The 13,840-nt window shown below is 48.1% G+C and overlaps 1 protein-coding gene across 4 annotated transcripts in view; it reads left to right on the plus strand.

Moving 5' to 3' along the window:
- Positions 1 to 13,840, plus strand: part of SMARCAD1 (SWI/SNF-related, matrix-associated actin-dependent regulator of chromatin, subfamily a, containing DEAD/H box 1) — a 314,928-nt gene that overhangs the window by 251,831 nt on the left and 49,257 nt on the right. For all 4 annotated transcript variants that reach the window (XM_030190695.1, XM_030190696.1, XM_030190698.1 and 1 more), the window contains 2 exons: positions 3,339 to 3,456; positions 5,151 to 5,272. In XM_030190695.1, the coding sequence (XP_030046555.1) occupies positions 3,339 to 3,456; positions 5,151 to 5,272 (240 nt within the window). The remainder of the gene's footprint in view (positions 1 to 3,338; positions 3,457 to 5,150; positions 5,273 to 13,840) is intronic.

Raw genomic sequence — 13,840 nt, forward strand, 5'->3', positions numbered from 1 at the left:
TGAGGTTCTTAATATTGGTAAAACTTTTGACACGTTTGGCTCTCACCAAGATGGCCACCTAGAGTACTTACTCCGTGCTGATCATTCTGAAGCTACTAAGTAGCAAATTAAAAAAAAAAAATCAAAGAAAATATTTCTTCACTCAACATGTAATTAACTCTGGAATTCATTGCAAGAGAATGTGATAAGACCAGGATTTTAAAAAGGTTTGGACAAATTCCTAAAAGGAAAGTCCATCAGCCATTATTAAGATGAACTTGGGAAAATCCACTGCTTATTTCTAGGATAAGCAGCATAAAATCTGGTGTATTCTTTTAAGATCTTGCCAAGTACTTGTGATCTTTGGCCACTGTTGGAAACAGGATACTGAACTTGAAGGACCTTCAGTCTTTCTCAGTACGGTGATGCTTATATTCTTATGCTTTCCCCCTTTCCATTCCAACTTTTTTTTTAACCTATCTTCCAGCCATTCATTCCCACTTCCTCTACATTTTCAATGACTTCAGCTAGCCAAGATCCTGGATCCAAAACCAGCAGCTCATCTGCTGTGCATTGTACTTTTGGGCCCAGTGGCAGCCATTAGGTATTGAATTTCAAGCACCAGGTTGACCTGCCAACTGGGTTTTGTCCCCTCAGTGCAATCTGTTTTCCTGCCCTAACTGAAATGCTCCCTTAGACTTTTTAACATTTGCTTGAGGAACAGATTCCTCCATTTCATTAGATACAAAATTTGACCTCATTTCAATTTTTATTCTAAGCGTAGTATAACTTATGTCGGCCTTTTTTTTTTTACACCTATCGTAGCTGTGCCAGGGAAACATCAGTTTGATGAAGCCTGCACATAGGATTCCATTCAGATTCGGAGTAGCTCCCAAATGAATACAGATGAAATGACTGACAGAAATAGATTTGAGGGTTACCCAAACATGCAAATTAGCTATCTTGAAAATTGACTATGCTTAAAAAGAGACTTTGTACTGCAGAATAACTGTTGTCTTCTGTTTTTATGATTATCTTATTACAAGTTGTGATTTTATATATAATGTCAATTTTATTATTGTAAGCTGCCAAGCCTCCATGGGTTGGTGAATATAAATAAGGCATAAAAATATAGTGTGCCGTGAGTGAGCTGCAGCATGGTCCATGACTATATCATTGAAACGTAATGATACATTTGACTTTCAAAGATGGGGCTGTTTCATGTATTTCTAATATTAAAAAATGAACTTTAAATATAATACAGGGTGAGAAATTTCTAAATTCTTTACCTCTTGATTTTGAGTCTAACTCTGGCCTGGAAAACTGACAAACTATACATTAAGGGTGGAAGTTATTAATGTGAGCTACCATTATGATGGTGTTAATTTATTAACTGTGGTTATTTGTAACTAGGTTTCATTGCATAAAGTGGGACCTACTACTACTGTGCTGATATAGCACGAGTTAGTGGTAAAATACACATCTTTAAAGTAACCCATACTGATAACTACACCCCTATGTGTTAACTAAATATCCCTAACCCCATCCCCCCACCCCACCCCCAAAAAAATGATCTTGATGCAATAACTGTGATCCTGTTGCAAAGTCTTTAACTGTTGGATAATTACTTGATAGCTTCTTGCACCAGATGATCAATAGTGTACACATAACATCAGAGCATCAACAATAACATTTTTTTTTACCAAGCCTTTTAAGTGGATTGCCTTCCTCTAGCATGTTCTTCTTTCATTTCTCTGCAGTTTAGATGATAAAATATTGTAATGTATCCTTATGCTGGCAATAGAACAGTTAGAGCCTGAGATTTTAACTATATAGGCAGTATATTAAAAAGAAATTGAACTTTAGCTAAAACAGTTATATTATGTTATGTATTTATAACCCACCTTCTCCTAGTCTGGTCCAAAGTGAAGTCGCAAATCTAGAATCTAGTGAATAGCACTAGAAATATTACAAAAATATGATATTACAATTTCTAGATTAAAGTATTTATAAAAAAAGATATGTCTTCAATTGACTTTGGAAAAGATAATAAGAAGGTAGCCTGAAAACCGAATGAAATTTCTAAAATTCATTTTACTCTTAAACCTGAAACTGATGGAAAACAGAGAAAACCTCGATTTAATTGCAGTTCACACAGCCTACTGGAGGAATCCCTAAAGCAATGGTAGAACTTTTAGAAGATAGTATTTTATAAACTAAACAAGATATTTTAAAAATGATTCAGGCCTCCAGGCAACCAGTGAAGCTGGATTAATAAAGGGGATACATGATCAGTTTTTCATTTTAAAAATTAATTGAGCTGCAGTATTCTGCAACAACTGAAGTCTTTTCTGGGTTTTTTTTTTTGTAAGGTTACAGCATGTAGTAGTCCATCTGGGTCAAAATTAGCAATTGTACCACTAAAGCAAAATTATTCCTGTAAAAATAGGAGTGAATCATATCCAAGTTGTCAAAGTTTTAAAAGATTTTTTTTGCAAGGTTATGAACAAGGTTCAATAGACATGTCAGAGTCTTATATCACATCCAGGACTCTGGAGGTTTTCTGAACCAAAAGGGGAGGAATCATTACATAATAGAATTGGAACTTTATTTAAAGCGGAACTAAACCAAAGGATTTTAGTCTTATCTGTAAGCTAGAAGAAAGAGACAGACTTAGGAATCATATAAAATCATTTTATTTTTAAGTCAGTTAGTATGACTCAGGGGCGTAGCCAGACCTCGGCAGGAGGGGAGTCCAGAGCCCGAGGTAGGGGGGCATAATGTAGGCCACTGCCAGGTACCTTTGCTGGCGGGGGTCCCCAACCCCCGCCAGCCGAAGTCTTCTTCAGCGCTGGTCTTTGGCGTGTTCGCTAATCTGTTTCTGTGAGTCTTTACTCCTGACGTCCTGCATGCACACCTGCAGTACATCAGTAGTCTCAGGACCTCCAGAAACAGATCAGAGAACGCACCGGAGACTGGCGCTGAAGAAGACTTCGGCTGGCGGGGGTAATGGACCCCCACCAGCAAAGGTACCTGGCGGTGGTGGGAGGGGGGGTTGAAAGTGGCGGGGGAGGGTCACTGCAGGGGAGTCGAAAGTAGAGAGGGCCAGGGCTAAATCTGTGGGGGCCCCCATTCCCCTGTGGCCCCACCTAGATACGCCCCTGGTATGACTGAGATGTACGTGGCGCTAACCAAAAAATTGCATTGCTGGCTGTATTTACATTTAGTTACCTTGTATTTTTCCATCTAAACATGATACTGGATCAAACAAGCTTATGGAAAGAGTACAAATAAAACAATATTAAATTCTTAATTTTGTTTTTCTTAGTTAACTTAATCAATTTTATTCAATTTTTCAGGTTCTTAAACAGTTGCCTCCCAAACAAGATCGTATTGAGTTTTGTCCAATGACAGACAGACAAGACCAGCTGTATGCTGACCTTTTCAACAAGTTCAAGAAATCTATCAGTAGCTCAGGTATGGAAAACCCCACCACTTTTGAAGATATTTGAATTTAAATTGTTATAGAAACTATATACCAAAGACTAATTTTTGTAGCCACTATATGAAATGAAACGGGCGCTAGCAAGGTTTTCCTCGGAAGGTGTATTTTTGAGAGAGTGTGTGTGAGAGTGACTGTGTGAGAGAGAGAGAGTGAATTTGCGAGTGTGTGTGTGTGACTGAGTGAGACTGTGTGCGAGTGTGTGTCTGTGAGAGAGAGTGTGTGTGGCTGGGCCCCCCCCCCCAACCAGTTCCAGTGTCCCCCCTTCGTCCGTGTTTCAGGGTCGTGTCGTCCCATCCCGTGTGTGTCCCCCCCCCCCCCCCCCCCCCCCCCGTCCCCCCCGTTCCTCCAAGTTCCGTGGTCTTCCCCCCATTTTTTTTTTTTTTTTTTTTAGTTTTAGTACAGGTGATGCATTCCCCCTCCTCCCCTCTTGTCCCCTTCTCCGAATTCCAGAGCCCCTCCCCCCCAGTTCCAGAGCCCCTCCCCCCCCAGTTCCAGACCCCCCTCACTCCATCCGAATTCCAGACCCCCCCTCCGAGTTTCAGAGCTCTCCCTTCCTCTCTCCGAGTTCCAGACCCCACCTCCCTGCCTTCCTCCCTCCGATTTCCGACCCCCTCCCTTCGATTTCTAGCCCCCCCCCCCCTCCCCGGTAGTTCCTGACCCCTGGACCCCCCTGCCGCGACCCTCTCGAGCCCCCCTTCCCACCGCCAACCGTCCCCCGTCGCCGTCGCATACCTCTGCTGGTGGGGGACCCCAACCCCCACCAGCCGAAGTCCTGTTGTCGGCCGCGCAGTGTGGAGCCGTGGACGAATTATTAAGTTTGAATCAGTTTGTGTTCATGCGTCTGACATCAGACGCACTCACACAAACAGATTCCAATTTGATCACGTCATTCGTCCACGCCGCGAATCATGGCATAATGGGTCCAGTGACGTCAGCTGGGGCTTCGGAGCCCAGTGAAGAAAGTTATGGACACAGGCAGGCAGGCTCGTCGAACGTTGGTGCTGAGAATTATATATATAGATATTGGGCTATCAAGATAAGGAACCAAATTCATTAATCTAGCATGGTCTTAAACCCCAGCTTTAGTGATAATACAGATAAGATGATAAGGGGGGAATTCAATGAATGATGTCCAAGGTTAGTTGCTGGGATGATCTGTGCAAAGCTAATATTCTGTAAAGGGTTTCTATGCAGAATGACCTTTACAAAATACTAGCTTAATGTGCATTTCACACATAATTTTGGACGTGAGCATTTAGGCCTGCCAGAGGCTGGTATAAATGCTCACGTGCAAATGCATATATTCAATAACATTGCGCCTAATTTCCAGGACTGTCCCTGACCCACACATACCTCTCCCTTGGCCATGCCCCCTTTGGAGTTACACACTATGAAATTTAGGTATGCATTTTATAGAATAGGACGTAGGGCAAATCTGCATGGAACTCCTAATTACTGCCAATTAAGTGCTTAACACCAATAATTATCTCCTAATTAGTTTATATGCAAATCTGTGATCCATGCACAAACTTACGCACCCAATTTTGGACAACCTATACAAAATCCGGCAGTAAATTCGTAAATCTGGTCTCATGTTGATTGTTTTAATAATGCTTTTAAAATGAAAACTTGGTGTATTTTCTAAGTACCTTTTTATTGTCTGTAGAGAAAAATACAGAACTTTGCAACGTTATGATGCAGCTAAGGAAAATGGCCAATCACCCCTTACTGCATCGCCAGTATTACACTGAAGAGAAACTGAGGAATATGTCAGAGCGTATGTTAAAGGTGAAAACTTTTAATAATAATTTTTTTTAATGCAGTTACCTTATTAGATGTAAAGTTTCAGTTGGCAACTATTTAAAGGCAAACCAATAGTGAATATGCTAGATAATACCATGAAAACTGTTTCAGAGTAAATTTCTTGTGAAAAAATAATTTCTTCTTTGTTGGAAATCTAGATTAAGGAGAAACAGCCCCCCACCCCCAAGTTGTCTGAAGCCCTGGAACAAAATAGATCACGTTGCAGTATATAAAATAGTACGTGTAAGGTCTGTTGTCAGTCTGTGTTGTTAAGGTATAATTATGAATTGTTTGCACACTTACAAAGATCAAATAGAGGAATTTTTATAATTGGAGTTAATCCTCTTTCTTTGGCATGAATTGTTCATAGTATTGTCCCTCACCTCCCCAAAAAGCCAAGAAGGGAACATTCTCAGCCCGTAGCTCAGACTCTTAACCAAAAAGAGGCCACAACACTATTCTCACTGCAGTAAGTGTCAGTTTAAGTTGATGACTCCTATAAAATAGTGTAGTAGTAGTATAAAATAGTGTAATTAATTGCTCAGCAGATTGGTTCTGGAGAAAACTGGATTTCTGTATCTATAGTCAGGATGAATCAGCTATACGAGAAGGACATCTGACAACTTAAATGGACTTGGGAAAAATCCATAATTCCAGGAATAACATGTATAGAATGTACTTTTGGGAAGCTTGCCAGGTGCCCTTGGCCTGGATTGGCCGCTGTCGTGGACAGGATGCTGTGCTCGATGGACTCTTGGTCTTTTCCCAGTGTGGCATTACTTATGTACTTATGTTAATGCTGACAGAAGCTCTCTCAGAACGCAAATATTTTCATATGCACCCTTAGTCTAATTTTATCCTTGCAATTGCCCAAATGGGGTTGTGCTCTCAATATTTATCTCTGTTTATGAAGAAACTAAGTTCTTTCTATGCCAGTAGTCTTCCTTCTCTATAGGGATTAGCCTTCTGAAAACGTTTGCTGGCCACCACTGAGATTCTTTGTGGAAATGCAAACTCTAATGCAATGAGTTACTTGAGACCCCCACCCACCCACCACCGCCCCTTGGCACTTGTCACTGCTAAGGACCAACATCATTCTACAAGAGGGCATGTTCCTAGATGAGCCATGCTAAAAGGGCATCTCCCTTGATGTGTCCCTTCGTGGGAACCCAGGGGAATGGAAGATACGGTTGTGGTTATTGGTGGGTGTTAGAAGTGAATCTGTTTTGTTAGGAGGAATTTTTGTGATAAGGGGATGAGATTTTCTGGAGATGTTCTGGTGAGTTATATTTTTGAGTTTATTTATGGTGTATAGGTTTGTTTTTTTTCTTGAAGGGGTTAATCAAGGTATGGAAATTTAATATTTAGAGGAGCATTTTCGATATGACGTTCAAATTGCAAAATAAAGTTTTTTGTAAAAAGGTTTAAAAACTGAAGTCCATAATGGAACGAAAAAAATAAACGTTTTTCACTATTTGAAAATACCCCAAAAAAAACGTTTTGAAAGAAGACATCCTGAAAATTTCCTACACATTTGGAGATAAACATTTCCACCAGTAGAAAATACCCCAAAAAAACGTGCAATAGTGGTTCTGGTCCCCGTGTCCCAAAAATGTCTGCAGCAACAGCAGGATGTTCTTTTCATGTGCAAAACATGCATATATAGCTCTGTACATGGAGGAACATGCCTCAGTGGCCACATAAGAAGAGAACCAAATTGCAGTGTTCCTGAGACAGAATTCCTGCTTCTGAGGCACAAGAGTCGCATCTTCAAGAACCACCACCACCTGCTCCCACACAATGTCTCCAAGAGGGCATGGAGAACAGTCAGAGCCACACTGGGAAAGTGAGTGTGCAGCATTGTTCCCCAGGATCATAGCACCACTCATGTGCAAGCACCATTAATAGGCAGGATTACATGTACTGAGGCCCCTTTGTTGTTGCAATATGTGTTGTTGCATTTTCATACGAAAGAAGAAAAAAAATTGGTGAAATCAGAATGTACAGAATATGTAATGACAATTTTAGGGCCTCTCTCTACTAGCCATGCAAAGCTAAAATGAGGGGCTGAACATAACTGGACCCCTTCGTGGCCCACACCTACATAGTGTTGGGAACATTGGCAGCAGCTCACTAAACTATATTAAAATGCTGAAAGGCACACCTGCTTTACCCCACTGCCCATCCCCACCTCCCAGCAACAGTGCACATACTCCACAGAAAGGCTATCATTCCACCCTCTGTCTCCATGGCAACCTCAGCTGACACAGCACCTGTGCCTATGTAATGCATACCCAACTCCTCAGCACCCCCCCCCCCTCCACATCTGACAAAGGAGTGTTCAAGGAGGACAGTACACTGACTACAAAGGCCCGTCACAGCATCAGTTGCCCCCCAAATGGATGTTTTCTCATGCTCCCTAAACCCACACTCATTGGATGTACCATTGTCTGCTCCAGAAGTCAGTATGCTGCTCTGTGAGGCTTCCTTCCAGGCCCAAGCTGGGGGCCCCTGAAATCTCCACATCATAGTTGACCCACAACCCCTGCTATGGAAATTCCCACCTGTGTGTGTACTACCCTCCTTCCCCCGGGCACCCTCAAAATAAGGCCATGAGTCATGGAGTGATGTTCAGCCCCTGTCATCAGTTAGGGCCTAGCATCAGTTCCCCACAGATAGATGCCCCGAAACCTAGGATTCCCACCTTGATGTCTGGAAACTGCCTTTCTCCTGGGGTCTCCGCATTGGTGGCCAGAAGGATGAGCGACTATGATGGGGGTCCCCTGCCATCTCCTACCAGCTGTAGGACACACAGGCATGGGGGATGCACACACACTCACATCCCTGACAAAAATGAAAACAATGGTCCCATCCATCAACAGTGCAGTGCCATAATACTTCCCAACCAGTGCCTTCTCGCCCAGAACCCATCCTGCATGCCTGTAGCAGGAGACAAACGCCTCTGATATCATTGCCTTGTTCCCTGCTATGTCACCTCATTGGTTCTACATCTCAGACATGCCCTCCCCCCCACCCCACCCCAGTTAACAACTGCCACCAGTTTCCCCTGTCCCTACCTCCCTAGAGCTAGCTGCACCACTATGCAAGCCATGTAGGATGTGTTGATCTCAATTTCAAACCTTTTACACACACAGGGCACCCTCCAGCTGATGAAGAGCTTGCAGAGGACCAACCCACACCACCAGAGTCAGCCTAGGACTAGCCCACCCCCAAGAGAGCATGGAAGGAGGGGGATATGCCCCCTACAACCTGTGGAGACTGAGGAAGGGGAGCACCCCTGGAGGGGCATGCCCCCACTGGAGGGGGAAGAAAATGGGCAGAAACAGCCCCCCCAATCTATGCTAGAAGGCACAGATGCTCTGGGCTATGCTGCAACATCTGGCACACCTGCTGGTGGTCCCACCCAAGCCAACCCCCAACTCGCTGCTGCAGTGTCTCAGCCATGCACAGAGACTTGCTCCAGGAGCTAGCATCACAAAGACACATACTGGGGCAGATTGTAGCCCAGCTCCAAAGGTTCCATGAGGAGGGGCCCTACCCTCATTGAGGGCAATGGACTAGCCCCTCAGTTAGTATAGTTATGTTTACATGTTGAAAAATGAAAGGTTTAAATATTTTTGTATGCAAAGGTCTGTGTGTCTACTTTGTACAAAATGTGTTGGTATCTTGTTATTCAAGGCTGATAGGTACTGTGGTGGCACCACTACTAAGCAAGCCCTGAGAAAGGGAGACTTAGAATTGAGGGAGGGAGGAAGGGGTTCCAGACAGGGAGAGAAGTGTCCAAAGGGGCCCCCCCATGTCCACAATCAGAGCAGCTCTCCCTGAATGTCAAGTGCTGTACCAGAGGGCTGTGCTAAAGGAGAAGGGCCTGTAGGAGTCACACCTGCCCCCACCCCAAGATCCCAGCCCATACCCCAAACCATTATGCTCTGTCTCTAGTAGCCCAAAATTAGGTGACGGCAAATATCTTAGGGCCTGCCACAGCCTGCAATATCAGTTGACCTAAGATTGCCCACACAGCACTTGACACAATTGTCAGGTCTATGGAAGCTGCTACCAAGTTCATCGAGGAGGAGTGGAAGAACCACAAGCTTGTAGTCTCCTTTATTACTCTCTTCTCCCAGCTCATGGCTGAAGGGTATCTGGGAATAGGGCCTTTGCTTGTCAAAGAGGCCAGATATTGGCCTGCCAGGTCTTTGGTGCAGGCTGGCCCCTCAGTTTGCAAGGAGATGGGAAAGACAACTGTATGAGAGACATGCAGGGAATTTTGCTGTGCATACACGTGTCTCAAGACAGAGTCCTGGGCCAGCTCCTCACCAACTGGGGGGGGGGGGGGGCTGCAGCCGGATCCCAGGACCTAGCAGAACAATATCTGGCCTCTTGACTCCACCTCTAGATAGTCTATAGCCATGAGCTCAGCGAGTGTTCCCTCTGCGGATTAGGGTAATATTTTTGAAGGTACAAAGAGTAAGGAAATTATCCCCCAACGTAGCTACATTCACCTGAACATAAGAATACAAAGTAGGTCACAGTATGGACAGATTGCTCACCTACATCAACATTGAACTCTGTAGCCATCTGTTCCTTGGGCGTGAATTACCTGGTCTGAGGGAAAGCTGGAGTTGATAGGGCTGTCATGGTCCATGACATAAGCATTGGTGGACACCTGGCATGCTGGTCCTCCAGTCAAGCTCCAGGCTGAAAGCTGAAACCTGGGTCCCATCACAGGTGTCCCATGTCAAAGGTCCTTGGTATGTAGTTACACTGATGGCCCCAGGTAGGGGCCACATGTACTGATGTGCCCCACAATTTGCCTACTCTAAGCCTTTCCCTCTCTGTTGCTAACAACTTGCAGCCAGGAGACCAGCCTTATAACCCTCCCCCCCCCCCCCCCTTCACCCTGCAGTCTCATACCCTTTTGACATACTGCATAGAGCTGCTCAAAATTAAGGTATGTTGTCTCGGACTAGCCACCTGTCTGGTACCCACCAGCAATTGTGCATGAGCAGTGCCTACACTCTGGTTTATGCTCTGTTCTCCGAGGACAAGCAGGCTGCTTGTTCTCACGACTGGGTGACGTCCGCGTCAGCCCCCATCAACCGGAAGAAGCTTCGCGGGCGGTCCGCACGCAGGGCACGCCCACCGCGCATGCGCGGCCGTCTTCCCGCCCGTGCGCGACCGTTCCCGCCAGTTCCTTTTTTTCCGCGACTGGAGAGAGTCGTGCCTTCGCCGCTCTCTCTGTTTCAGCCCCGGAAAAACCGTCGCGTTTACGCGAACTTCTTTATTTTATTTTATTTAGTTGCCGCGCCCTCCACTTTTCTTTTCTTTAAAAAAAAAAAAAAAGGAGCACGCGCTCCCATTTTGCCTCGTTTCTAGCAGGGGCGTCGCGTTGCGGCCTAGTGGCCGCACGGTCGATTTCTTTTTTCGAGGTGTGATTACCGCCACCATCGACGACTTTAACTTCACCGACGCGATTTTTCCGTCGATGTCGGCCGATCTCGCAGACCGACACCCACGCTTGGTGCCTCCAGTGCCTCGGGCCGGAGCACAATATCAAGTCGTGTTCCCTGTGTCTCGGTCTCCGGAAACGGACTCAGGTTGCGAGGCAAGTTCTTCGGGACCGTCTTTTTGGAACTTGCGCCGGCCCCTCGACGTCGACCTCGACGGCATCGGTATCGACGGCCGGTTCTTCGGTACCGGTATCGATGCCCGAGAAATCGGCACCGATGGCATCGACCCCAGGAGCACAGGTCCCGTCGGCCCGCCGGTCCTCCGGTGAAGGTAGGGGTGAGAGGCTGCGTGGGCAATCGGCCCCGGTCACTCCCTCGGCCCATGGCCCTCGGGACCGAACCCTGTCGGACCCGGTTCCTCGTGACCGAGGGGGATCGACCTCCTCCTCCTCTGCTCCACCTGGCGCCAATGACGGGCATCGGAAGAAATCAAAAAAGCACCGTCATCGGTCGCCCTCGATGCACCAGGGTTCCGGTGCCGGCAAGGAGGCGACGCCGAAGCGTCCTCGTCGAGAGGAGAGATCCCCTTCGGTTGTGGAGGTACCGCCGCGTCAGGGTCCCAGCACTTCGGTGCCGTCTCCTGGACCCGAGCAGCTTCTGGCACCGACACCTCTACCGGCCCCACCGTCTTTCCCGGCAGCGGGCCTGGACGAGTGCCTCCGAGCCATCCTTCCGAGGATCCTGGAAGGGCTGATGCGCCAGGCTGTGCCGGCGCCGGGGGTGCTTGCGCCCTCGGCGCCGTTGAGTGTGGCGCCGGCGAGCTCTAGCCCGGTGCCGAGGCCGTCGACACCGCCGCCGCTTGCGGCGCCGGTCTCAACCACCACGCAGGTGGAGTCCCCGTCGATGGAGGGAGTCCACCGCTCGACGACACCGAGGCCTCGGTGCCTCGACGTCGAGCCGGGCCTGGTTAAGGACTCAGCTACATGAGCTTATGTCCGATACCGAGGAAGAGGCCTCGTGGGGGGAAGAGGAGGACCCCAGATATTTCTCCTCAGAGGAGTCTGCGGGCCTCCCCTCTGACCCCACGCCTTCACTGGAGAGGAAACTCTCACCCCCGGAGAGCCTCTCTTTTGCCTCTTTTGTCAGGGATATATCTATCTGCATTCCCTTCCCCGTGGTCTCTGTGGATGAGCTGAGGGCTGAGATGCTCGAGGTCCTCGACTATCCATCACCACCTAGAGAGTCCTCCACGGTGCCGTTGCACAATGTCCTCAAAGAGACACTGCTGCGGAACTGGATGAGACCGCTATCTAATCCCATCATCCCCAAGAAAGCGGAATCCCAGTACAGAATCCACTCTGACCCAGAGTTAATGCAGCCCCAATTGCCCCATGACTCGGCGGTCGTGGATTCTGCTCTCAAGAGGGCACGGAGTTCGAGGGATACCGCCTCGGCGCCCCCGGGGCGGGAGTCTCGCACTCTGGACTCGTTTGGGAGGAAGGCCTACCAATCCTCCATGCTCGGGACCCGCATCCAGTCATACCAGCTCTATACGAGCATCCACATGCGGAACAATGTGAAGCAACTGGCGGACCTGGTCGATAAGCTCCCGCCGGAGCAGTCCAGGCCTTATCAGGAGGTGGTCAGGCAGCTGAAGGCGTGCAGAAAGTTCCTGTCCAGGGGTATCTATGACACCTGTGACGTGGCATCTCGTGCTGCGGCCCAAGGTATAGTGATGCGCAGGCTCTCATGGCTGCGTGCCTCTGACCTGGACAACCGCACCCAGCAGAGACTGGCCGACGTCCCTTGCCGGGGGGATAATATTTTTGGTGAGAAGGTCGAGCAGCTGGTGGACCAACTGCATCAGCGGGAAACCGCCCTCGACAAGCTCTCCCACCGGGCGCCTTCAGCATCCACCTCAGCAGGTGGACGTTTTTCCCGGGCCCGGCAGGCTGCACCCTATTCTTTTGCAAAGCGTAGGTACACCCAGCCGGCCCGAAGGCCTCGTCAGGCACAGGGACAGCCCCAGCGCGCTCGTTCTCATCAACAGCGTGCGCCCAAGCAGCCACCTGCGCCTCCACAGCAAAAGCCGGGGACGGGCTTTTGACTGGATCCACGGGAACATAGCCGCCCTCAAAGTGTCCGTACCGGACGATCTGCCGGTCGGGGGGAGGTTAACATTTTTTCACCAAAGGTGGCCTCTCATAACCTCCGACCAGTGGGTTCTCCAAATAGTGCGGTGCGGATATGCCCTGAATTTGGCCTCCCTGCCACCAAATTGTCCTCCGGGAGCTCAATCCTTCAGCTCCCATCACAAGCAGGTACTTGCAGAGGAACTCTCCGCCCTTCTCAGCGCCAATGCGGTCGAGCCCGTACCACCCGGGCAGGAAGGGCAGGGATTCTATTCCAGGTACTTCCTTGTGGAAAAGAAAACAGGGGGGATGCGTCCCATCCTAGACCTGAGAGGCCTGAACAAATTCCTGGTCAAAGAAAAGTTCAGGATGCTTTCCTTGGGCACCCTTCTGCCAATGATTCAGAAAAACGATTGGCTATGTTCCCTGGATTTAAAGGACTCATACACTCACATCCCGATACTGCCAGCTCACAGACAGTATCTCAGATTCCGCCTGGGCGCACGGCACTTTCAGTATTGTGTGCTGCCCTTTGGGCTCGCCTCTGCCCCACGAGTGTTTACAAAGTGCCTCGTGGTGGTGGCGGCGTATCTAGGCAAGCTGGGAGTACACGTGTTCCCATATCTCAACGATTGGCTGGTCAAGAACACCTCGGAGGCAGGAGCCCTCCGGTCCATGCAGTGCACTACCCAACTCCTGGAGCTGCTGGGGTTTGTGATAAATTACCCAAAGTCCCATCTCCAGCCAACCCAGTCTCTGGAATTCATAGGAGCTCTGCTGAATACCCAGACGGCTCAGGCCTTCCTTCCCGAAGCGAGGGCCAACAACCTCCTGTCCCTGGCTTCGCAGACCAGAGCGTCTCAGCAGGTCACAGCTCGGCAGATGTTGAGACTTCTGGGTCATATGGCCTCCACAGTTCATGTGACTCCCATGGCTCGTCTCCACATGAG

The sequence above is a fragment of the Microcaecilia unicolor genome, chromosome 2 (genome assembly GCF_901765095.1).
Source record: "Microcaecilia unicolor chromosome 2, aMicUni1.1, whole genome shotgun sequence".
NCBI lineage: Eukaryota > Metazoa > Chordata > Amphibia > Gymnophiona > Siphonopidae > Microcaecilia > Microcaecilia unicolor.